The 26,828-nt window shown below is 42.1% G+C and overlaps 1 protein-coding gene across 1 annotated transcript in view; it reads right to left on the bottom strand.

Moving 5' to 3' along the window:
• myo5b (myosin VB) overlaps nucleotides 1–26,828 on the bottom strand; it is a 371,481-nt gene that overhangs the window by 62,383 nt on the left and 282,270 nt on the right. Inside the window, exons 29-32 of the mRNA XM_034191847.1 lie at nucleotides 18,366–18,454; nucleotides 16,739–16,937; nucleotides 16,551–16,644; nucleotides 16,327–16,464 (exon numbers count right to left, since the gene is read on the bottom strand). Coding sequence (XP_034047738.1) covers nucleotides 16,327–16,464; nucleotides 16,551–16,644; nucleotides 16,739–16,937; nucleotides 18,366–18,454 — 520 coding nt within the window. The remainder of the gene's footprint in view (nucleotides 1–16,326; nucleotides 16,465–16,550; nucleotides 16,645–16,738; nucleotides 16,938–18,365; nucleotides 18,455–26,828) is intronic.

Here is a 26,828-nt window from a genome sequence, read left to right as displayed (position 1 = left end):
ATATCCTGATCAAAAATGACTCCAAGATTTCTCACAGTATTACTAGAGGTCAGGGTAATGCCATCCAGAGTAAGGAGCTGGTTAGACACCATGTTTCTAAGATTTGTGGGGCCAAGTACAAGAACTTCAGTTTTATCTGAGTTTAAAAGCAGGAAATTAGAGGTCATCCATGTCTTTATGTCTGTAAGACAATCCTGCAGTTTAGCTAATTGGTGTGTGTCCTCTGGCTTCATGGATAGATAAAGCTGGGTATCATCTGCGTAACAATGAAAATTTAAGCAATACCGTCTAATAATACTGCCTAAGGGAAGCATGTATAAAGTAAATAAAATTGGTTGGCTTTTGATGGTTTGGAGGAAGTAACTAATGAAAATAACTCAGACAGAACAATTGGAGAGAAAGAGTCTAACCAAATACCGACATCACTGAAAGCAGCCAAAGATAACGATACGTCTTTGGGACTGACGTATCGTTGCATGGGATACGTCAGTGGTGTCTGAATCCATTGTAAGCAGAAGATCATTCACCACTTTAGTGAGAGCCGTCTCTGTGGAATGATATTTTCTAAAAGCAGACTGCAGTGGCTCAAAGAGATTATTCTCAGTAAGATAGTCTACAAGCTGCCGTGACACCACTTTTTCCAGAATTTTAGAGAAAAATGATAGATTTGATATCAGCCGATAGTTTGTCAATACACTAGGGTCAAGATTAGGTTTCTTAAGTAATGGTTTAATCACTGCAGATTTGCTTTGGAAACATAAAAAGTGCTTACAGAGCAAAAGCACTCCCTCCACTTGCAAATTCAGATCATGCGACTGTCCAGCTTTGATTGATTGATTATTTATTTCGAGCTTTACAAAATACGCATTTCTTTCACATTTACATTTACCCACATTGGGTTGAAAAGAACAGGAAATACATACGTACATACATACATACATACACGTGCATTTAGCCCGAAAAGGGGTGGGACGAAGACAAGCTTATTTAATCCCACCCCCAAACACCCATACGTTATTACCACTACCGAGTGTGACCAATATTCCTTTTTTATTATTATGTAATTGATGTCATATATTAGTGATGAGTATCTATAATAATAATAATAATAATAATAATAATAATAATAACAATAATAAAAATTCCCACCATAATAGTTAGTAATAATGACAATAATAATAATATTATTATTGTCAATCAATTTTTTTTTTAATTGATATTTCTGGTGTCATTCCTTAAGTCATTTTCATATGACAATAAGTTCCCCACATTTATTCAGAGAAAGACTATTTAGAAGAATTATTATTGCTGATGCCCACATACAACACTGTACTTAAATCATCAAAGCCACAGCACAAATCTGTGCCGGTGTGGACTGAGGACATGTTTTTCTTGTACAGACTGCAGCATCTTTCATAATTTGGAGTTAAACAAAGCCACATTAACTATTACAGACTATATACATTTTTGTGTGGACACTGTTGTACCAAAGACACAAATTACACACTGTGCTAATAATAAGTCTTACATAACTCGTGAAGTAAAAAACAGCATCAACAAAAAGCGACGGGCTTTTAACAACAAGGACAGAATAGCAGCAGCTGCAGCCCACACTGAACTAAATGTTGTGCTTAAAAATGCAAGAGAAAAGGAGCGTGAACGCTTGGAAAGGAGCCTGAGCTCCATGGACAATAAAAAATGTTGGGACTCGATGAAGAGGGTTACAGGCATGAACACAAACAAACAGCACCTGATAACTATGAATGATGAGGAATTTGCTAACAGTTTGAATGATTTTTGATGCTGAAAATGACATGAATTCTGCTTTTACTTTTTACTTAATGGTGGACACTGATTTTAAAAGTTTTAACACTGAGAGAGAAAACTTCGCACATCAGACTCCTCAAACGGGTGCGTAGGAGATACGGGAGAAGCCCAGCTAAACGTGAAAATGAAAAGGTCCCGCACTCCGTCTTAATTGCTATAGAAAAATTTATTCAGGACTGTATCACCAACGTTTCGGCACTGTGGCCTTCATCAGGCAAATGAAGACTGAGCTCCAGGTAGCCACCTTAAAAAGGGTGGGGCTAGCACCCAAGGGTGCCAGTTAAAGGCACAGTGCACCAAAATACAAATATCCATAAAAAAGTCAAAGTACAGAACAAGTACAGACATAATTATAAAATAAAAAGAAAAATGTTTAGATACATAATGATACTGTATATAAGTTACCAGGCTATAAAACTGGTGCACAAATATACATATCTGCATATAAATAACATTCAATAATATCACATCAGGACAAAGTTAATACATTATTTACAGAAAAACACTCAGATTAAAATCATTATTTAGGCTTTTCGGAGTCATGGTTTGGAGGATATGAATCCAAAATGCCTCCCTCTGTTTGAGCAGTTGATCATGATCCCCTCCTCTAGGTGGAGGGGGCACCCGCTCAGTGCCACAGAACCGTAGGGCACTTATATCATGTCTGTGGTCATTGAAGTGTACCACTACAGGGTAGTCTCTGTCATTCCGCCTGGTGGTCTTTCCTACATAAACTAGGCCACAAGGGCATATAAGCAAGTAAATGACATGAGTAGATGCACATGTAATTATACTTTTAATTGGGAACTTTTTTCCAGTGTGAGGATGTAAAAAGTGATCAGTTTTGATAGTATTGTTACACTGAGCACAGTTCCCACAACGGTGATTTCCATTTGGAAGAGGATGAAGTAAAGTCTGAGAGGACATTTTAGATTTGGTTGTATAATTGGTTTGTACCAAATAATCTTTAAGATTTTTTCCACGTTTATAAACAAAGAGTGGAGGGTCCTTAAAGATTGATGAGATTTCTGGATCAGATTTTTAAACGTGCCAATGCTTTAAAAAAATTGATTTAATAGTGTGTGCATGGGTGGAATATTATGTGATGCAGGTTACAGAAAAGTTCTTATGTTTCTTGGTGCTTTTCTTTAATAGATCTACACGGGACGTATGTAGAGCCAGCTCATATGCATCATCAACCCAAGACACTAGATATCCACGTTGCAGAAATCTCTCCCTCATGTCAGTGGCTTGTTCAGTAAAATCATCAGTGGAGTGACAGATTCTTCTGAGAGGGCAGAATTGACTTATAGGTAAGCCTTTCTTAAGGGGAGTAGGGTGAAAACTGGTGGCAAGCAGTATCTTCACCTTTTTTATTTAGAATTGATTGATTGATTGAATTTATCCGCATCCTGTATACATATGCGGATAAATATAAAACTGAAATTCTGTCTCAACTGTCAGACACTCGATTCTACAAAAAACTGAATAATGACCACACTGTGGACTTTCAAAAGAAGCTGCTATCCTACCTTGAAGATGCAAAAAATCAATAAATGGATATCTGATTCTGATTTTGACTTTCTTTATTCTAAATACCCGATGTTTCCTGTATTTTACACTCTTCCAAAAATTCATAAATCATTAACGAATCCCCCAGGTCGCCCTATTGTGGCTCACACAAATTCTTTATGGTCACCCTTATCATCCTTTGTGGACTTTTATATTAAGTCCTTTGTTCAGACTCTCCCAGCCTATATTAAAGACTTAACAGATTTTATTGAAAAGTGTTCTAATATTACAAATTTGATGGGGAAAACACATTTACTCACTTTGGACATAACTAGTCTGTATACTAATATACCTCATGAGGGAGGTTTGGAGGCCTTAGGGTTCTATCTGCAGAGCCGGAGTGGTACCTCCTACCATCCTAATCAACTGGTGCTGGACTTTGCTGAATTTGTTATGAAATTTAACTATTTTGCCTTTGACAATGACTTTTACCTCAAAGTTTCTGGGACTAGCATGGGCACTATTTGTGCACCCAACTATGCCAATCTGTATGTGGGGTTCTTTGAAAATAAGTTTGTATTTAACCCTATCCACAATAAGTATCTGCCTAATACACTCAACAAAAATATAAACACAACACTTTTGGTTTTGCTCCCATTTTGTATGAGATGAACTCAAAGATCTAAAACTTTTTCCACTTTTTTTTTCAGTGAATATGAGCTCTTGCCATCGGGGAGGCGGTATCAGGTGTAAGAGCAACAGATTTAAAAATTCTTTTGTTCCTTTGTGTATTACTCTTTTGAATAAATCTGGACAGTACCTGCAGACGCATTACTGGATGCTGAGGGGTCTCACTGAAGACTGTGTCATTTTAACTGACTGTTTCCTGTTTCTGTGTAGGCTCTCAGTTGTCCAGGTGGTTTCCATAGTAGAGAAGCTTGAATCTTCGACTGGACTGGGTTGCTTGACGCGAGGATGTTTCGCTTTTAATCACAGAAGCTTCCTCAGCTAAAATTCTTGCTCTGGTAGTCTGACTTCTGTCTTGACTCTTGTAGAGGAGAATAATCAGAAGCCACAAAAGCTGGAGTTTTTGCTGGCTTCTGTTATTAATTAAAAATGAATAAAATTAAAAATAAATTAATTAAAAATTTGTGGAATTGGAAACTAGTGCTGGTGGAGGTTTGCACTCTACAGTCCTCCAGTTCACTACTTTGAAAGCTGTTGAAACTGTGCTGTTTTTTGTTTTTGTTTTTAGCCTAAAATCTGATTAAAGGTCAAATAATCAGTTCTGATTAAAGAGGAATTCTTCCATTTCTTCAACCATAAAGGATTCTAGTAACTTCAACAGGAGGGGCTATTGGCACCGGACGGATTTCAAGCTGTAGTTATGTTCCTGTGTGTTTACTTAGGTCGTTTGTAGTTTGGGATTTTGTAAATGTTGTCTGTTAGTTGTGTTACTTTTCTGAGTTCAGTTTTACTTTCATGCTTGTTTTTTTTTTGTGGTGGTGGTGGTGGTGGGGGGAGGGGTGTTGTAGGCATATTTTTTGGGTGGGGGGGTTCTCTTTTTTTATTTTAGCTAATTCTGCATGTCAGTCACCTCATTTCTCTTCACACCTGTGTCACATTAGTGTCTCACACACCTGTCTTGAGTTAGTTCCCAGTGTTCACTTGGTTTTTGCTGGTTTGCCTGCTTCAGTCCTGATGTGTTTAAGTTTTTCACTGCCTCTGTGACCTTTAGACCACTGTTATTTTCAAATGCACCATTTAATTTACACACCTATTCCACAGGGCACCTTTCCATTATGATCCCCCACGATCCAGAAAAAGTGCAAAGATGGGATGCATGTTATCAGGCTGGCTTATAAAGAGCAAGACCTGGCAACTGGCTGGCTTATAAAATGCATACCTGGCAACCTGATCAAAAAGAAAGTAAAGCTGCACCTGGCTGCCTCCTCGGCCAGAAGTGCAATAAACGTTGCTTCTGCTTCAAAATTTTATCCTAATGGAGCACAATCAAACAAGTATCAAGCTGGACTGATGAGGACTACCCCGTTTACAGATGTCTGAACATGACTGAAGCTGTTAAGACTACGTACACACGGGCGTTACCATGCATTAGCGATGATTTGATGAACTGGTATGGCATCATATCACTGCCAAAACCACGCTCACATAAAAAAAAAATGTGTTTAGATGTATTATATTAATATGTATATGTCGCGGACATGTACAAGCGAAGCACTTCAGCACCATTTAGCTCGTAAACATTTTTTTTTTTTGGAGTAAATGCTTCAGGGGAGCATTAGCATGGCTAAAACCTTTCAGCTTCTGGGGGGGGGGGGGGGGGGGGGGGGGGGGGCTTTGCTGCCCCAGACCTCACACCTTTTTAAGCATTTTTCTTTTTCTTCTTCATTTGCCTCTCACATACTTGGAAAAGCTCCTCACCATCTAACGATGTCCTTTAGGTCCTTCAGACTTTTTTCAATAAAATGGTTCTTGAGAGCATGAGCATGACTAACACCTTTCAGCTTTGGGGGGGGGGGGGGGGGGGGGGGGGGGGGGTGGCTCTTAACCTTCTGCCACTTTAAGCATTTTTTTTTATGTAGATGTAAATTAATATTCAGACTATTCAGCTAGTTGACAGTCGGGCTGTACAATATGTCCAAATTATCATATCTCAATATTTTCATATCAATATGATATACGATATGACTATGATTTGACACAAAGTTCAGCAACAGTGAAAATTAAACCTTCTTAAACCAAACAGTAATAATACCACACTCATTTTACACTCATCATAAGGTTAGGATACTGTGACCTCCAAAAGTATTGGAACACACATTTTAATTTGTTTATGCCATTTTAAATACAACAAATACAAATAATAACTAGGACTGCAAGCAGTCATACACGGGCCCTCGTTCCGCGCGACCGCCTACCCAGGGCAGTGTGTTCTCTTGTGACCACATGTGGGCATGTGCGTACAGGGGCAACCACTCATCACACAGTTAAAATTTTAAACAAATCACACAATGCATCAAGGAGTTATGACATGTTGATGGTTCATCCACTAGGGGGCGCTCAGTGTACAAACAGAGCGGCTGGGTGTGTTCAGGAGCCAACCGTCATCATACATGTGAAGTTTCAAGTCAATCAGGCAAAGCATGTAGGAGTTATCATGACTTGATGTTCCATGGCAAAGGGTCAAAATGGCGGCACCATAGCAGCCACACCCTTCAACATAAAGAAAAGCTTTCGATAACTTTTGGTCAGTATCATCTTTGGATGCTGTCAAAGAAATTTGAAGTGCATTGGACAAAATCCCTAGGAGGAGTTCGTTCAAATACAACATGTGGAAATCACGCCAAAATGAGAAGAAAATTCGAAATGGTCGCGACTTCCTGTTTGGAGTAGATCCATGGTGCAAGAGACTTTTTTGTACGTCTATGCAAGTCACACATGTGTACCAATTTTCATCTCCGTACTCACAAAAAACCCCTATGTGGAGGGGTTTTTGAAAGATTCAAGGGGGCGCTATTGAGGCATTTTGCCCCGCCCATGGGCGACGCCCCTATGAATTGTAACAGATTGTCGTGCTCGACCTGTATATCAATTTTCATGATGATGTGACAAAATTCAAGCCGTCAAAAGGAAGAACGTAATTTCATGGCGAATGGTCAATATTCGGCACGCCGCCACACGGACGCAGTTACTCGTAACTTCACGGCGTTCATCGCCTATGTTCACCAATTTGTTCTGCATGTTTTAGAAGTGGAATGAAGTTGATTGGGTTAAGTATGTGACATCAGGACCTCTTAAAGTAAAAATAGGACCTTTCCCACCACCACCGGGGGGTGCTACGGCGCAGGTGGGAACTTAAGATATGTAGACGTTCAGGGCGGAGCCCCCATCATGTCCAGCAAGTTTGAAGGATCTACAATGAAGTATGTGGGCGTGACAGCCGTTCGAAGTGAAATGGCGTGTTCCAAAAAGCTCGCCAAAGTTTGACGACCCCTAGCAGCCACGCCTTTTGACTTAATTAGAATCTTTTGATAACTTTTGATCACCATTGTGTTGTGATGATTTTGACAAAATTTGAAGACGATCGGATGAAATCCCTAGGACGAGTTCGTTCAAATGTAAGTAGTGGAAATGGCCAAAAATGGCAAAAATTTGATCAAAATCGAAACTTAAAATCAAAATGGCCGACTTCCTGTCGATATTTCACCATGACAGTAAGAGACTTTTTTTGTGCGTCCTGGCATGGTAAATATGTGTACCGAATTTCGTGAGGCTACGACGAAAAAAGCCCAATGCGGTGGGGTTTTTGAAAATTTCTAGGGGGCGCTATTTCGCGATTTTTCTGCGACCATGTGCGAGGCCCCCAAAATATCGAATTTCGGATCCGGCCGGACGACTTTGGAAAGTTTGATGAGTTTTTGAGCATGGGAAGAGGCCGAAATTTCGATTTAAAGAGTGAGAATAATAATAATAATAATAATAAACAGCGCAATTACAATAGGGTCCTCGTAGGACGTTGCCTACTCGGGCCCTAATAATAATAACTAGGACTGCAAACAGTCATATACGGGCCCTCGTTCCACGCAACCGCCTACCCAGGCCAGTGGGTCCCATTGTGACCACATGTGGGCATGTGCATGCAGGGGTAACCACTCATCACACAGTTAAAATTGTAAAGAAATCACACAATGCATCAAGGAGTTATGACATGTTGATTGTTCATCCACTAGGGGGCGCTCAGTGTACAAACAGAGGGGCTGGGTGTGTTCAGGGGCCAACCATCATCATACATGTGAAGTTTCAAGTCAATCAGGGAAAGCCTGAAGGAGTTATCATGACTTGATGTTCCATGGCAAAGGGTCAAAATGGCGGCACCATAGCGGCCACACCCTTCAACATAAAGAAAAGCTTTCGATAACTTTTGGTCAGTATCATCTGTGGGTGATGTGGAAGAAATTTGAAGTGCATTGGACAAAATCCCTAGGAGGAGTTCGTTCAAATACAACATGTGGAAATCATTTCAAAATGAGAAGAAAATTCAAAATGGCCGACTTCCTGTTTGGAGTAGACTCATGGTGCAAGAGACTTTTTTGTACGTCTATGCAAGTCACACATGTGTACTAATTTTCATCTCCCTACTCCAAAAAAACCCCTATGGGGAGGGGTTTTTGAAAGTTTGAAGGGGGCGCTATTGAGGCATTTTGCCCCGCCCATGGGCGACGCCCCTATGAATTGTAAGAGGTTGTCGTGCTCGACCTCATGATGATGTGACAAAATTAAAGCCGTCAAAAGGAAGAACGTAATTTCATGGCGAATGGGCAATATTCGTCACGCCGCCACACGGACGCCGTTACTCGTAACTTCACGTCGTTCATCGCCTACATTCACCAATTTGTTCTGCATGTTTTAAAAGTGGAATGAAGTTGATTGGGTTAAGTATGTGACATCAGGACCTCTTAAAGTAAAAATAGGACATTTCCCGCCACCACCGGGGGGCGCTATGGCGCAGGTGGGAACTTAAGATATGTAGATGTTCAGGGCGGAGCCCTCATCATGTCCAGCAAGTGTGAAGGATCTACGATGAAGCATGTGGGCGTGATAGCCGTTCGAAGTGAAATGGCGTGCTCCGAAAAGCTCGCCAAAGTTTGACGACCCCTAGCAGCCACGCCTTTTGACTTAATTAGAATCTTTTGATAACTTTTGATCACCATTGTGTTGTGATGATTTTGACAAAATTTGAAGACAATCGGATGAAATCCCTAGGACGAGTTCGTTCAAATGTAAGTAGTGGAAATGGCCAAAAATGGTAAAAAATTGCTCAAAATCGAAACTTAAAATCAAAATGGCCGACTTCCTGTCGATATTTCACCATGACAGTAAGAGACGCTTTCGTGCGTCCTGGCATGGTAAATATGTGTACCGAATTACGTGAGGCTGCTACGAAAAAAGCCCAATGCGGAGGGGTTTTTGAAAATTTCTAGGGGGCGCTATTTCGCGAGTTTTCTGCGACCATGTGCGAGGCCCCCAAAATATCGAATTTCAGATCCGGCCGGACGACTTTGGAAAGTTTGATGAGTTTTTGAGCATGGGAAGAGGCCGGAATTTCGATTTCAAGAATGAGAATAATAATAATAATAATAATAATAACTATGACTGCAAGCAGTCATATACGGGCCCTCGTTCCGCGCGACCGCCTACCCAGGGCAGTGTGTTCTCTTGTGACCAGATGTGGGCATGTGCGTACAGGGGCAACCACTCATCCCACAGTTCAAATTTCAAGCAAATCACACAATGCATGAAGGAGTTATGACATGTTGATGGTTCATCCACTAGGGGGCGCTCAGTGTACAAACAGAGGGGCTGGGTGTGTTCAGGGGCCAACCGTCATCATACATGTGAAGTTTCAAGTCAATCAGGCAAAGCCTGAAGGAATTATCATGACTTGATATTCCATGGCAAAGGGTCAAAATGGCGGCACCATAGCGGCCACACCCTTCAACATAGAGAAACGCTTTCGATAACTTTTGGTTAGCATCATCTCTGGATGCTGTTAAAGAAATCTGAAATGCATTGGACAAAATCCCTAGGAGGAGTTCGTTCAAATACAACGTGGAAATCATTTCAAAATGAGAAGAAAATGCAAAATGGCCGACTTCCTGTTTGGAGTAGACCCATGGTGCAAGAGACTTTTTTGTACGTCTATGCAAGTCACACATGTGTACCAATTTTCATCTCCCTACTCCAAAAAACCCCTATGGGGAGGGGTTTTTGAAAGTTTCAAAGGGGCGCTATTGAGGCATTTTGCCCCGCCCATGGGCGACGCCCCTATGAATTGTAAGAGGTTGTCGTGCTCGACCTCATGATGATGTGACAAAATTAAAGCCGTCAAAAGGAAGAACGTAATTTCATGGCGAATGGGCAATATTCGTCACGCCGCCACACGGACGCCGTTACTCGTAACTTCACGTCGTTCATCGCCTACATTCACCAATTTGTTCTGCATGTTTTAAAAGTGGAATGAAGTTGATTGGGTTAAGTATGTGACATCAGGACCTCTTAAAATAAAAATAGGACATTTCCCGCCACCACCGGGGGGCGCTATGGCGCAGGTGGGAACTTAAGATATGTAGGCGTTCAGGGCGGAGCCCTCATCATGTCCAGCAAGTGTGAAGGATCTACGATGAAGTATGTGGGCGTGATAGCCGTTCGAAGTGAAATGGCGTGCTCCGAAAAGCTCGCCAAACTTTGACGACCCCTAGCAGCCACGCCTTTTGACTTAATTAGAATCTTTTGATAACTTTTGATCACCATTGTGTTGTGATGATTTTGACAAAATTTGAAGACAATCGGATGAAATCCCTAGGACGAGTTCGTTCAAATGTAAGTAGTGGAAATGGCCAAAAATGGTAAAAAATTGCTCAAAATCGAAACTTAAAATCAAAATGGCCGACTTCCTGTCGATATTTCACCATGACAGTAAGAGACGTTTTCGTGCGTCCTGGCATGGTAAATATGTGTACCGAATTACGTGAGGCTGCTACGAAAAAAACCCAATGCGGAGGGGTTTTTGAAAATTTCTAGGGGGCGCTATTTCGCGCGTTTTCTGCGACCATGTGCGAGGCCCCGAAAATATCGAATTTCGGATCCGGCCGGACGACTTTGGAAAGTTTGATGAGTTTTTGAGCATGGGAAGAGGCCGGAATTTCGATTTCAAGAATGAGAATAATAATAATAATAATAATAATAATAACTATGACTGCAAGCAGTCATATACGGGCCCTCGTTCCGCGCGACCGCCTACCCAGGGCAGTGTGTTCTCTTGTGACCACATGTGGGCATGTGCATGCAGGGGCAACCACTCATCACACAGTTAAAATTTTAAACAAATCAGACAATGCATGAAGGAGTTATGACATGTTGATGGTTCATCCACTAGGGGGCGCTCAGTGTACAAACAGAGGGGCTGGGTGTGTTCAGGGGCCAACCGTCATCATACATGTGAAGTTTCAAGTCAATCAGGCAAAGCCTGAAGGAGTTATCATGACTTGATATTCCATGGCAAAGGGTCAAAATGGCGGCACCATAGCGGCCACACCCTTCAACATAGAGAAACGCTTTCGATAACTTTTGGTTAGCATCATCTCTGGATGCTGTTAAAGAAATCTGAAATGCATTGGACAAAATCCCTAGGAGGAGTTCGTTCAAATACAACGTGGAAATCATTTCAAAATGAGAAGAAAATGCAAAATGGCCGACTTCCTGTTTGGAGTAGACCCATGGTGCAAGAGACTTTTTTGTACGTCTATGCAAGTCACACATGTGTACCAATTTTCATCTCCCTACTCCAAAAAACCCCTATGGGGAGGGGTTTTTGAAAGTTTCAAAGGGGCGCTATTGAGGCATTTTGCCCCGCCCATGGGCGACGCCCCTATGAATTGTAAGAGGTTGTCGTGCTCGACCTCATGATGATGTGACAAAATTAAAGCCGTCAAAAGGAAGAACGTAATTTCATGGCGAATGGGCAATATTCGTCACGCCGCCACACGGACGCCGTTACTCATAACTTCACGTCGTTCATCGCCTACATTCACCAATTTGTTCTGCATGTTTTAAAAGTGGAATGAAGTTGATTGGGTTAAGTATGTGACATCAGGACCTCTTAAAATAAAAATAGGACATTTCCCGCCACCACCGGGGGGCGCTATGGCGCAGGTGGGAACTTAAGATATGTAGACGTTCAGGGCGGAGCCCTCATCATGTCCAGCAAGTGTGAAGGATCTACGATGAAGTATGTGGGTGTGACAGCCGTTCGAAGTGAAATGGCGTGCTCCGAAAAGCTCGCCAAAGTTTGACGACCCCTAGCAGCCACGCCTTTTGACTTAATTAGAATCTTTTGATAACTTTTGATCACCATTGTGTTGTGATGATTTTGACAAAATTTGAAGACAATCGGATGAAATCCCTAGGACGAGTTCGTTCAAATGTAAGTAGTGGAAATGGCCAAAAATGGTAAAAAATTGCTCAAAATCGAAACTTAAAATCAAAATGGCCGACTTCCTGTCGATATTTCACCATGACAGTAAGAGACGTTTTCGTGTGTCCTGGCATGGTAAATATGTGTACCGAATTACGTGAGGCTGCTACGAAAAAAACCCAATGCGGAGGGGTTTTTGAAAATTTCTAGGGGGCGCTATTTCGCGCGTTTTCTGCGACCATGTGCGAGGCCCCCAAAATATCGAATTTCGGATCCGGCCGGACGACTTTGGAAAGTTTGATGAGTTTTTGAGCATGGGAAGAGGCCGGAATTTCGATTTCAAGAATGAGAATAATAATAATAATAATAATAATAACTATGACTGCAAGCAGTCATATACGGGCCCTCGTTCCGCACGACCGCCTACCCAGGGCAGTGTGTTCTCTTGTGACCACATGTGGGCATGTGCATGCAGGGGCAACCACTCATCACACAGTTAAAATTTTAAACAAATCAGACAATGCATGAAGGAGTTATGACATGTTGATGGTTCATCCACTAGGGGGCGCTCAGTGTACAAACAGAGGGGCTGGGTGTGTTCAGGGGCCAACCGTCATCATACATGTGAAGTTTCAAGTCAATCAGGCAAAGCCTGAAGGAATTATCATGACTTGATATTCCATGGCAAAGGGTCAAAATGGCGGCACCATAGCGGCCACACCCTTCAACATAGAGAAACGCTTTCAATAACTTTTGGTTAGTATCATCTCTGGATGCTGTTAAAGAAATCTGAAATGCATTGGACAAAATCCCTAGGAGGAGTTCGTTCAAATACAACATGTGGAAATCATTTCAAAATGAGAAGAAAATGCAAAATGGCCGACTTCCTGTTTGGAGTAGACCCATGGTGCAAGAGACTTTTTTGTACGTCTATGCAAGTCACACATGTGTACCAATTTTCATCTCCCTACTCCAAAAAAACCCCTATGGGGAGGGGTTTTGGAATGTTTCAAGGGGGCGCTAATGAGGCATTTTGCCCCGCCCACGGGCGATGCCCCTATGAATTGTAAGAGGGTATCGTGCTTGACCTGTGTTTCAATTTTCATGATGATATGACAAAATTAAAGCCGTCAAAAGGAAGAACGTAATTTCATGGCGAATGGGCAATATTCGGCACACCGCCACACGGATGCCATTACTCGTAACTTCACGGCGATCATCGTCTACGTTCACCAATTTGTTCTGCATTTTTAGAAGTGGAAGGAAGTTGATGGGGTTAAATATGTGACTTCAGTACCTGTTTAAGTATAATGTTCACATGGCGAAGGGTCAAAATGGCGGCACCATAGCGGCCACACCCTTTGACATACAGAAAAGCTTTCCATAAATTTTGGTCAGTATCGTCTCTGGGTGATCTGGAAGAAATTTGAAGTGCATTGGACAAAATCCCTAGGAGGAGTTCGTTCAAATACAACATGTGGAAATCACGCCAAAATGAGAAGAAAATTCAAAATGGCCGACTTCCTGTTTGGAGTAGACTCATGGTGCAAGAGACGTTTTTGTACGTCTATGCAAATCACACATGTGTACCAATTTTCATCTCGCTACTCCAAAAAAAACCCTATGGGGAGGGGGTTTTGAATGTTTCAAGGGGGCGCTATTGAGGCATTTTGCCCCGCCCATGGGCGACGCCCCTATGAATTGTAAGAGGTTGTCGTGCTCGACCTGTGTATCAATTTTCATGATGATGTGACAAAATTAAAGCCGTCAAAAGGAAGAACGTAATTTCATGGCGAATGGGCAATATTCGGTATGCCACCACACGGACGCCGTTATTCGTAACTTCATGGTGTTTATCGCCTATGTTCACCAATTTGTTCTGCATGTTTTAAATGTGGAATGAAGTTGATTGGGTTAAGTATGTGACATCAGGACCTCTTAAAGTAAAAATAAGACATTTCCCGCCACCACCGGGGGGCGCTATGGCGCAGGTGGGAACTTAAGATATGTAGACGTTCAGGGCGGAGCCCTCATAATGTCCAGCAAGTTTGAAGGATCTACGATGAAGTATGTGGGCGTGACAGCCGTTCGAAGTGAAATGGCGTGCTCCGAAAAGATCGCCAAAGTTTGACGACCCCTAGCAGCCACGCCTTTTGACTTAATTAGAATCTTTTGATAACGTTTGATCACCATTGTGTTGTGATGATTTTGACCAAATTTGAAGACGATCAGATGAAATCCCTAGGACGAGTTCGTTCAAATGTAAGTAGTGGAAATGGCCAAAAATTGCCTATTCGGGCCCTAATAATAAACAGCGCAATTACAACAGGGTCCTCGTAGGACGTTGCCTACTCGGGCCCTAATAATAATAATAATAAATAAAAAATTCTAAAATGATCTTCCTGAAACTCAAACTGAAAGCAAATCTCTAAAACTTGATAAAACCAAAAGAGATTATATTCTTAAAGATTTTGGAAAGGAAGAAATACAAAAGATTAGAAGTAAATATTTAACATTTCCAGTCTTACCAAAGACAAAAGAACTCCAATATAAAATTATTAACACAATTTATTCAACTAAGGAGTTTTTAAAACAGATTCCAAATGGACGTCGGTAACTGTGGCTTTTCTGAGACTGGAACTGAAGGCCCGCTGGACCATCTTTTCTTTTTGTGCAGGTTGCAGGTCTTGTAAAAGTGATCTTGATCTCAGTGGGACTAACCGGGTTAAATAAAGGTTAAAGTGAATCGTGCATTTGAGGGGGCATGTTGTCTGAACTCAAAGTAAGATGCACAGGGCAAAGGGCTTGGATTTAAGGAATTAATTATGGGAGTGTTTGAGGTGCAACATGAACGTGACACTGTCATCTGTCATTGTCTTGAAAGCAGCTTCACCTGGTGAGAGGAATGGAAGGTTTTCTAGCGAGGACACACACAAAGAGTCCAGGTATGTGAGACAGACTACTTGTGAGAGCATCTACCACAGCTCTCTGCTGCAACACCTCCTGATCTCCAGATCTTGTGTCCCATCAGACACAGAGACCCAGCTTGAATTAATGTGTGTGTTTTTATCTCACATTATGCTCACAAAATTTTAAGGGTTCGACAGCAGAACACCTGTTTCCATCTCACCCTGTCCTCTGTATCTTCCTCTGTCACACAAACCACCTGCATGTGCTCCCTCAGCACATTTAAATATACCTCCTCTGTGCGCCTGTTCCTTAGTCTTCTGCACTTCTATTTTCACCATATGCCACAGCTCCTTGCACTCCTGTCTAGTTGATCAATGGTCTGACTTGCCTTATTTTTCATAAACCTCTTCCTTTTTATACTTTCCTTAATTCATTCCACCACTGTCTCCTTGTCTTCCTTTTTTGGCCCAGATGTCACACAAAGGCACATTTCTAGCTCACATATAAAAACTGTTAAGAATTTGGCCCAGAGGGCATGTGTATCCCACATGAAAACAATCCCAAGGAGCTTTTCTGAGTTATCATGGAAAAAGGAATGTGACGGATGCACAGGTGGACATAACCCATTTTAATGCCCCCATTCTGGAATGCAGAGGACAAAAACAAGACCCTGCCCCTGCACAGACAGAGTGCACCACTATGCATTTCCAGTGAGACTGAACAGTTTTTATCTTGTCTTTAACAGTGCTGCCGGCAGTAGATCTTGGTCCGGCTCGGTGGGCCGAGTCTGAACATTCATTCAGGAATGTGTATGCTTTCAAAGGCCAGCTGAAGCAGCTGCACGTCATGTGCATGTAGTGTGCACACTGCTCAGTGAACACACACACACAGCAGTGACTGTTATGTGCATCAATCCTGCAGTCACAGCAGTAACTACATTTCCCAGGTTTTTGGTACTTTGAGGGAAGTTTTTTTATTTTTCATGTCTCTACTTCGGGAAGCTTCCTGTACACCAGTAACCCTGTGACCTCTGAGTGTGCGCTTTTAAATGCTGTAACAATAAAGATACGATGTCTTACCATTGATCAGAGTTTTGATGAGAAGAGCCTCATCCTCCTTGTAGTACTCCAGCATCCCTTCAAAGTCCTTCTCTTTGCGCTGCACAGTGAACTGGCGACTGAGTTCAGGTTTGGACCTGCTGGTCTGAGCATGGGAAACTGAACACAGCCACAAGCAACGGTCACAAACCTGGAACGAGTCACTCCGCTTTAGAGGTTACCAGTGACAGTCAAAGTTTTCTCACCTTCTAGCTCCTGGACCTTCTTCATGTAGATTCGGAGCTGTTTCTTCAGCTTGCGCTCGTTCTTCTCCAGTTTTTCCACCAGCTCTTTTAGGTCCTTCAAACCGTAAAAGGCAAAGCTCTAATGAAAACCGACCATAAAGGGATGTGACCTGTGTCAGTGAGTGTGGTCTGCACGAGGAACATCTCACCAGATTGTCGTTGGTGAGGCGGGTGATCTCCTGCTGGATGCTGTACTCCACCTGGGCCTCTGGCGACAGGGACATGGTATAGTTCAGGATCTCCTGCTTCTTCTCAATGTCATCTTTCAGCAGCTCGATCTGAGTGTGAAGTGCCTCCAGCTCGTCTTTGTGCTGCCGGGACTGAGACTGGAGCTGAGCCTCCAACAGCCTGAGAAGACCAGCACAGAATCAGTCTGCTGTGGACACGGTGTCTTCAAACATACATCAGGGGACAACTGAACCTGTTTATGAGCTAAACCTGCAGGAAAACAAATACCTCCTAGAGGGGTCAGGGGTCAGCACACAGAAGCATTTCACGCAGACAAACGCAGAGAAGGTGAGCACAACAACAAGACCCAAAGCAAGGAAACATCCACCTGGTGACGTGTTTTAGTCCCTGGAAAGCTAAAGCCAGTTCTCCATCTTCATTCACACAAGTCCAGTCCTGATGTCTGCAGGTGTCCCCCAGGCAGAGCAAGAGACCCAGAGGAGGAGGAGAGAGGAGGAGAACCAGAGGACAGAGGAGAAGGACCAAAGAAGGAGAGAGGAAGAGGAGATGGACAAAGGAGACAAGAGGAGGAGCAGCACAGAGGAGGAGGACACAGAAAAAGACAAACAGGAGGAGAGAGGAGGACACGTAAGAAACTGAACATTCCCACACAAGCTGATTTTACACTCTGACTCCTTCCAGATGAGCTGAGGACCATGTGGACGCCCAGGTGAGGACCATATCAACAAACCCCAAAGTCTGACTTCTGCTTCAGTATGAACAGAAATGGACATTTATTAAGTGAGACATCTCGTCTTCACGGTGCCTGCAGCCGAGCAGACGACCGAGTAGATTTTACAAACAGTCCCAGCTTCTTCTGATCTGAACTCATCGCAGCTGGTGTCACTGTATTTGGAGTAAGTGGGTCTAGAAAACCACTGAGCGAATGAATGAATGAATATTGGCCGTTTTCATACCAAAATCATAGTTCAAACATTTGAACAAACGCACATCAACCAATAGTTGGAACAAAAATCTACCCTGTTTTAAAAGGCAGACAGAGGACTGGCTTGGTCCAGTGACATGTCCTACTACTGGCCAGAGAAGCTCCATGAAGTGATATACTGAGCCTCTGATCTGCCAGAAGAGGGTGCTCCCATCTGGTTTGCCCTTCAGCAAACACAACTTTACCAATAACCTGCTCAAAAGAGTCATTGACACTCAATAACTTTTACCTACTGACTCCATCTTGTTGAACCCTACGTTCCCGCCTTCTCTGGTAGACTCATGGTTTTCGCGGTGGTTCACAAACTGGATCAAATATGTAAAAGACGTCTGTAGAGACGGCGTTTTTAGGTTGTTTCAGCAGATATAAAATGACTTCAGAATCCCTCAGTCCCATTTTTCAGGTTCAGCTGTGGTCAGAAGTTTACAAACTCATCATGGTTCATTTAGTGAGGTCTTTGAATGGTTCTTCACTCAGGGTGGAATCAGCATGAATGACTCTAACAAACAAGAACTGGGTGCACAAGTTTGAATTGATTTTGGGTCTTCTCTAACCCACACAGGGTTAACAGGAAGTGGAAGCTGTGAAGACACCTCACTGACCTTTTGGACTCACAGCGTCCATCACACGATGTCACAGCCTCATCTCTGTCCGCAGAGGTCTGAGTTGAGCTCAGGTCGGAAACAGTCTTCTGTAAAGACAACAGAGAAATCTGTTACACACACACAGGTTGAAACACACACACACAGACACACACAGGGAGAAACACACACACACACAGACACACACAGGGAGAAAAACACACACACACAGAGACACACACAGGGAGAAACACACACACACACAGACACACACACACACAGAGACACATATGGGGAGAAAAACACACAGATACACACAGGGAGAAATACACACACACAGAGAGACACACACAGGGAGAAACAGACACACACAGGGAGAAACACACACACACACACACACACACACACACACACACACACACACAGAGACACATATGGGGAGAAAAACACACACACAGATACACACAGGGAGAAATACACACACACAGAGAGACACACAGGGAGAAAAACACACACACAGAGACACACACACAGGGAGAAAAACACACACACAGAGACACACACAGGGAGAGAAACACACACACAGACACACACAGGGAGAAATACACACAGAGACACATACAGGGAGAAAAACACACACACACACACACAAGCGCACACACAGGGAGAAAATCACACACACAGAGACACACACAGGGAGAAAAACACACACAGACACACACACAGGGAGAAATACACACACACAGACACACACAGGGAGAAAAACATACACACAGAGACAAACACAGGGAGAAAGACACACATACACACAGACACACACACAGAGACAAACACAGGGAGAAAAAAACACACACACACACAGAGACACACACAGGGAGAAAAACACACACACAGACACACAGAGGGAGAAAAAAAACACACACAGGCACACACAGGGAGAAAAACACACACAGGGAGAAAAACACACACACAGACACACACAGGGAGAAAAACACACACACAGAGAGACACACACAGGGAGAAAAACACACACACACACACACACACACACACACACACACACACAGAGACACACACAGGGAGATAAACACACACACAGAGACACACACACACACACACACACACACACACACACACACACACACACACACAGGGAGAAACACACACACAGACACACACAGGGAGAAAAACACACACAGGGAGAAAAACACACACACACACACAGACACACACAGGGAGATAAACACACACACAGAGACACACACACACACACACACACACACACACACACACACACACACACACACACACAGGGAGAAACACACACACAGACACACACAGGGAGAAAAACACACACAGGGAGAAAAACACACACACAGACACACACAGGGAGAAATACACACACACACAGACACACACAGGGAGAAAAACACACACACACACACACACACACACAGGGAGAAATACACACACACACACACAAACACACACAGGGAGAAAAACGCACACACAGACACACACAGGGAGAAAAACACACACACACACACAGACACACAGGGAGAAAAACACACACACAGAGGAAGAAATACACACAGAGAAATGCACACACACCCACACACACCCACCCACACACACACACACACACGGAGAAAAAGACACGTGTTCCTGGTCGTCCGAGCACCAGCAATTTTAAAATGATACAAGCCCCGTAAATTCTATTTTCCTTCTCTCTCAGTAAAATATTCTTAAATTCTAAAGGGCACTTGTTTATTTTTCACTTTGTGCGTTAATTGAACAGTCATGAACAAGATCATACCGTGAAGTTTTAATATATATGCTAAAAAATGTCAGCAACAATAAGTAGCCAGAAACATAATGATTAAATAGTAATGACAATAAATATGAAACATTGAAAATATGGATTTTACCTCATGCTGTAGACAATGTTCTCTTTCTCTAAAAAATACAAGCTGGTCAGCACTTCCAAATGGCTCCATAATGTGAATGTGAGGAGTCGACCATTTCAACACACCTCTGATCAGTTTATTGTCAGTGATTGGGTTTTAGGTGACGCAGGCATTGGCTAATTACTGTGGGTACAGCTATGCAAATTTCACTGGCATTGAAGGCTGTGGTCTGATGATTTGACCACAACTTGCAAGTTATTCTTATGGAATGAACTGTTTAAAACACAGTAAAAATGGTTTTGCAAGTGATAATAAGTGTCTGCACCTAAACATTGTTATATTCTGTTCACTCCTGTTCAACTTGAATGGTGAATCAGTGCAGCCAAAGCACATGTAGACACATAAAGAGTTAAGGCACCTTGACACTTGCATGAATTTGATCCCTGCACTGCCGCGCAATTCGTTGTGCCAATGCTTCCTGCTTTGTCCCACTGGATGCCACGCTTTGTTCCGCTTAACGCCACGCTATATAAAAATAATAAAATAATCATTTCCTAGCTGATGGCACATTTGCTCTCAGAACTTGGCTGATGAAACCATTCTCTCATTGCTCCCGGAATCACAAAGAAATTATCTACAGCTGCAGGTTGTCTCGTGTGCATCCTGCAGTGGAGAAAGCATTTGGAATCTTGTCTCAAAGGTAAATATTTATAATATATATAGTAATGGGTTGGAAAAGCAGTTACATTTTCACTTCATTCCTTCTTATGTGTTTCTGTGTAGGCTCTCAGTTGTCCAGGTGGTTTCTATAGTAGAGAAGCTTGAATCTTCGACTGGACTGGGTTGCTTGACACGAGGACGTTTCGCTTCAAATCGCTGAAGCTTCCTCAGCTAAAATTCTTGCTCTGGTAGTCTGACTTCTGTCTGACTCTTGTAGAGAAGAATAAAACAGAAGCCAACAAAAGCTGGAGTTTTTAACCTAACCAGACCCCTCCTACCAAGAGGCAGACTGCTATAGGCTAGTGACTAAACAATAGCTCTAATTAGCAACTATTGTGCTCTAGTTAGCACTCTCCTAATGACAGGGCAGCTGTCCCTCCTAATGATGGGACAGATGCCTTTTTGATGGCTCTCCTGATGACGTGAATGACTCATTACCATGAACAAAAGACTGAAACTGCTTTGACCTGAGAACCCCATTGTAAACAGGGGACAAAGCGTGTCTCAGACCCCCTCCCCGGTTAAGGCTGGGTTTCAAACGTTTCACAAAGAATGCTTCCTTGACCCCTCTCTCAAACCATTTCTTCTCTCTGGCTAAGATTTTAACTTCCTTGTCCTCAAATGTGTGGTTAGTGTCTTTAAGGTGGAGATGAACTGCAGACTGAGGTCCACTGACGCCCTCTCTGCGGTGCTGGTATAGCCTTTTGTGTAAAGGTTGCTTAGTCTCACCTATGTAGTGTTCGTTACAGTTTTCCTGACATCTGATAGAATACACTACATTGCTCTGTTTGTAACTAGGGATCCTGTCCTTAGGGTGAACTAATTCTAACTAACTAAAATCTGGTTAGGTTTAAAACTCCAGCTTTTGTTGGCTTCTGTTTTATTCTTCTCTACAAGAGTCAGACAGAAGTCAGACCACCAGAGCAAGAATTTTAGCTGAGGAAGCTTCTGCGATTTGAAGCGAAACGTCCTCACGTCAAGCAACCCAGTCCAGTCGAAGATTCAAGCTTCTCTACTTCTTATGAGTTAGATAATGTATGTTTATTATAGATGTAACATTTCATCATAATTGTTCAGATGCCCTCCGCACAATGACACACATTGACAAGCAGTGACAAGCAGTGACAAGCAGTGTTCTCAAATAGGTTGCGCAGTGTTCATGACTAGTACACGAAATTAATGTGTGCCAGAAATTTTGAATATTTCAAAACTTGCTGGATGTTCTTTGGTGGACGTAATAAGGGGTGGTTGGCCAACTGGTTAGAGCACTTGGTTTCTGTGCCGAAGGTCCCTGGTTCAAACCCCACCCTGCCACATTTCTCCATGTAATGTGGAGTTGTGTCATGAAGGGCATCCGGTGTAAAACTTGTGCCAATACAACATACAGATCCGCCTCAGATTTGCTGTGGTGACCCAGAGTGTAAAATAAGTGAACAGCCAAAGGGACTTACTTGTACTTGGCGGACATAATAAATGTCTTCTTATGACACAGCCCTTGCCACAATCCCCCTATCCCCCAATGAACCTCAAAATTTGTGAAATGTGAGTCAAATGATCCTATTTTTTCTTTACTTTTTTTTCTTATTTAGACTAATTAAATGCATCTTTCTTTTCTGTCTCACTTCTGTCTGTTTGTGAGTTTTTCAGTCTTTGTAAATCTGCTGGATGACTTGAACGTGTGTGTAGATTCTCCTTCTGCCAGGTCATTGTAGTACTGTTTCAATTCACATGAACTGAATTGTAAAGGTGCCTTGACACTTGCACGAGTCTGAACCCCACACTGACACGCAATCTGGCATGCCAATAAGTAAACAAATTGTAAACTGTGCATAAACTGAACTGTGCACGGCTGCGTGCCAGTGCGCAAAGATAATTTTGAAATGCTCAAAATTTCTGGCACACATTAATTTTGTGCCACTTGTGTGGACTGGTCGTGAACATTGCGCAACCTTTTTGAAAACACTGCATGTCACTGCACACAGGGCATCTGAACGATTATGATGAGATGTTACATGTATAATAAACATACGTTATCTAACTCATATGAAGGAATGAAAATGCAACTGTTTTAACAATCCATTACCATATATATTATAGATAATTACCTTTGAGACAAAATTCCAAATGTGTTCTCCACCGCACAACGTGCACGTGAGAACCTGCAGCTGTAGATAATTTCTCTGTGATTCTGGGAGCGATGAGAGAATGGTTTCATCAGCCAAGTTTTGAGAGCAAATGTGTCATCAGCTAGGAAATGATTATTTTATATAGCGTGGTGTCAAGTGGTGCAAAGTGTGTCGTCCAGTGGGACAAAGTGGGACGCATTGGCATGACGAATTGCACGGCAGTATGGGGATCAAATTTGTGCAAGTGTCAAGGTGCCTTAACTCTTTATGTGTATGTATATGTGGTCTGGCTGCACTGATTACCCATTAATGTGCAGGTGGTTCAAACAGGCTGTGGTGGTATGGGATTATCCAGTGAGTAGCTACTAACACCATGGGTGATGTCAGTGAGAGGAAATTATAGGCAGTTGTATCTACGACTCCACATCAGTGTCTGGAAACAGTAGTAATTTTCAAGAGTGCGCGAGTTAAAATTTCACGCTCTCACATTTATGTTAGTGTCTGATTACACTATGTAACACAATTTTTGTTCCTGGCTTCTAGGTGTTATAGTTCAACTGCTTATGTCTAAAGTCTATGGAAAAATGACTACATTCAGCACAAACTTTGATTTTATTTTTTATTTTTTTTTTTTTACATTCTAGAAAGTTCTAAAAGTTTCTTGAAATTTCTAGATAATTCTGGAAACTTCTAGATAATTCTGGACGGTTCTAGCAGTTCAAGAATATTCTAGAAGACTACTCAGTAGTAGTGAAGGCGAATTGAGAATATTCTTGAAAAACAGACAAATTTCAAAATATCATTGTCCTGATCACAGAAGCAAAGTTTCTGTGGAATAACAGCTATTTTCTATTTATTGAAGGCAGAACAGGTTAGGAAAACACACTGTGTACCCAGGAACTAAACAGAAATCACAATGTGTTACATCGTGTTATCAGGCTGATCTGGAGAAAGTCCAGCCATCATGGGCAGTTACTGTGTTAGATATTGTGGTTGCAAGGTGTAATTTTTCTTGCTCTTTAGCTCAGTCAGTCTCTCCCTGATGGACAACAGTCCATTTAGCTGTTACTGTGTTCCAAAGATGAAATGATGTCTAGCAGATTATTAAAAAACAAAGAAACACAAACCCCTAAATGTGGACAGAGACAGGTTTGACTCAGAAACACCAAATTATCAGAGTGCAGGTGCAGCTCAGGAGAAGATGATGGAGTCAGTTAAACCAAAGAAAGGAGAAAACTACATTCAATCACGATGACTAGTGCAGAACTGGTGCTGAAAGTGACGTTATTATTGACAGCAAAGACAGTTTTGGGAGGTGTTGACCAAATGCTGATCCCAGGTGTGTGCACCTAAACATTGCTATATTATGTTTGTTTTTCTTCATTGTGAATGGTAAATTAGTGCATACAGACCAGACATAGACACATCAAGAGTTAAATATCAGTTGATGTAATTACAATGACCTGGTTCACAGAGAATCTAAACACACGTGTACAATTCATCCAACAGATTTACAAGCAGTGAAAAAACATGCAAACAAAATTAAGACAGAAAGGAAGTATAATCATTTTGAATGAGTTGTTGCCCAACAAGTATTTGATGTGTTTTGCTTTTTGTCATGACTTTGTTGCTCTGTGTGTCTACTAAAGGCAGCAAATCATTTTTGAGATGCAAAAACCCTAAAAATTCCCTGCGTTTAACTAATGAAGTGAAAAGAGATTGCATTATTTGTTTCACAGATGAAAACATCATCCTTATCTTTACAATACTGGTAAGTCCTGGTGGTGGTAAAAATATGAACGTGAAGATTTTCTTTCCTAAAGAGGTTGGATTTTGGTACTAATGTTCACAACAGACATTTTGACATAAGTCAAAACATCATCTGTTTTTAAGGCCTTTTTAATTACAACTATTCCAAGTCAATACTAAAATGCTTGTGTGGACAGAGGTAAAGGTGATGTTCCTGAAGGCTGCTGCCCAACCCTCCATACACAATTTACATTTCTATGCAGAGATACTTAAGCCCCTTTCACACCAGGGCTGTTCCCGGTTGCTCCCAGTTGCACCATGCATCATTATGACAACACTGTGTGGAAGCAACTCAGTGCCCAGACGATGCAGCTCAGCGCCACAACAGCACGAGGGCGCAAAGGAGGAAGCAAGTCGGGCACCGAAAAATTAAACCTGTTTAATTTTTTTGGCGTCCTGTGCTCGACGCAGAAAGGAAGTGGTTCCAGCGCAAGTCGGGGCAAAGAGGCGTTACCCGGCGTGACTCAGAGCCAATTTATGATTCCTGCTGTGTTCCGTTGTTCCGTCTGTCTGCAGCCAAACTGTGCACTCTGACTTCTCTGTGCAGAGAACCTGCAGGCTGTGTTCTCACCCCCTCTCTGCCCCCTGCTGCGCGCACCTGACGCAGAAATTCCTGCATCATCAAGGAGCAACTGGGAGCAGCCCCGGTGTGAAAGGGGCTTAAAGAGAAACACGGGTTTAACACAGCTCAACAGGCTGACTTTAAATCAGATCAATGTACCTTATAGTTATGTTTGAATCAATTCTATCAGTTTCAGACATTTTATCCACTTTGCAAATTCTGATGAGCCTGCTATTCACAGAAAACTGAAGCATTTAAGTCAAATAAACAAATAATTGTAGTTTCACTCAACAAATGTGCTGGCAATTTCATATCAGTACAGCTTCTTGTCATGTTTTGTTTTTTCAAACATAGAAGTTTGAGTGTACTTTAAACACTTTAAAGTAGATTTTTCCTGTTTCTGAATATGTTAAAGCTGTCTTTTTGAGTAGCATGTAGTGTCATTTGTTACTTTTATCAACACTGGAGAATGACATCAGCCTGTTTGAGGGGAAAACTGCTCTGCCTCTGCAGGAGTTTTTCACTTCCAAAGACACAGAAGGCCTCACGTATATCACCAGCTAAAACAAAGCGTGCAGCACACTTCACAATCAGTTGCTGAGTGATAACTGATTAACCATGCAAGTCTGGTGAATCAAACAGGCTATTGTGATATCAGTTCTACACAGTAAAATTTGCATCAATGTACCAAAGGAAATGGTGGCTAACGACCACATAGCCAAAGACCCAATCAGTGTTCACATGGCTGGGCTGGGTCATCTCTAAATACTAACCTCCTCACAGCACTTTCTACTCGTCTTTTCTGTTTTTTGGGAGAGACAACCATTCCATTCCATCATTTAATTAAGTCATCAGGATGTCTCTAATCCTCACCAATATTGCTTTTTAAAATGATGAAAAACACTGTCAGTGATATAACTAAACACACTTTCAGTTACTGACATCACCCTGTCTATGTAATATGTTTCAGAAAACCATTACTTCCTCATGCACGGAGCTCCAGGAAAAAGCAGTAAATCAAAACACATATGGTTTCTTTATTTATTTTGCATGCTTTACTAAATTTGAATTGATGACAATGCCTAATGGTTGTTTTCCTTGATTTTCAAGGAATCGCGCTGGAAGAGTTCATTAGGAAACCTTGACTCGAAGCCTGGTGTGATGAAAATTGATGACCTTGTTATGAAGACTGAAACTAAGATTGCAAATGGCTGCAATGCTGCAGAAATTTTCCCAGGACTCTTCCATGACTGCAAAGTTACAGTGACACGAGCTGCCAAGCATATTTCTCAAAATGAGATGGAAATGGCACATTTCCTATGTTCAGAAAATTTAAAAGCAGAACATCTTTTACAACCAG

The sequence above is a fragment of the Thalassophryne amazonica genome, chromosome 17 (genome assembly GCF_902500255.1).
Source record: "Thalassophryne amazonica chromosome 17, fThaAma1.1, whole genome shotgun sequence".
Classification (NCBI taxonomy): Eukaryota; Metazoa; Chordata; class Actinopteri; order Batrachoidiformes; family Batrachoididae; genus Thalassophryne; species Thalassophryne amazonica.
Note: the sequence above shows the minus strand (reverse complement) of the source record. Positions and strands in the feature narration are given on the sequence as shown.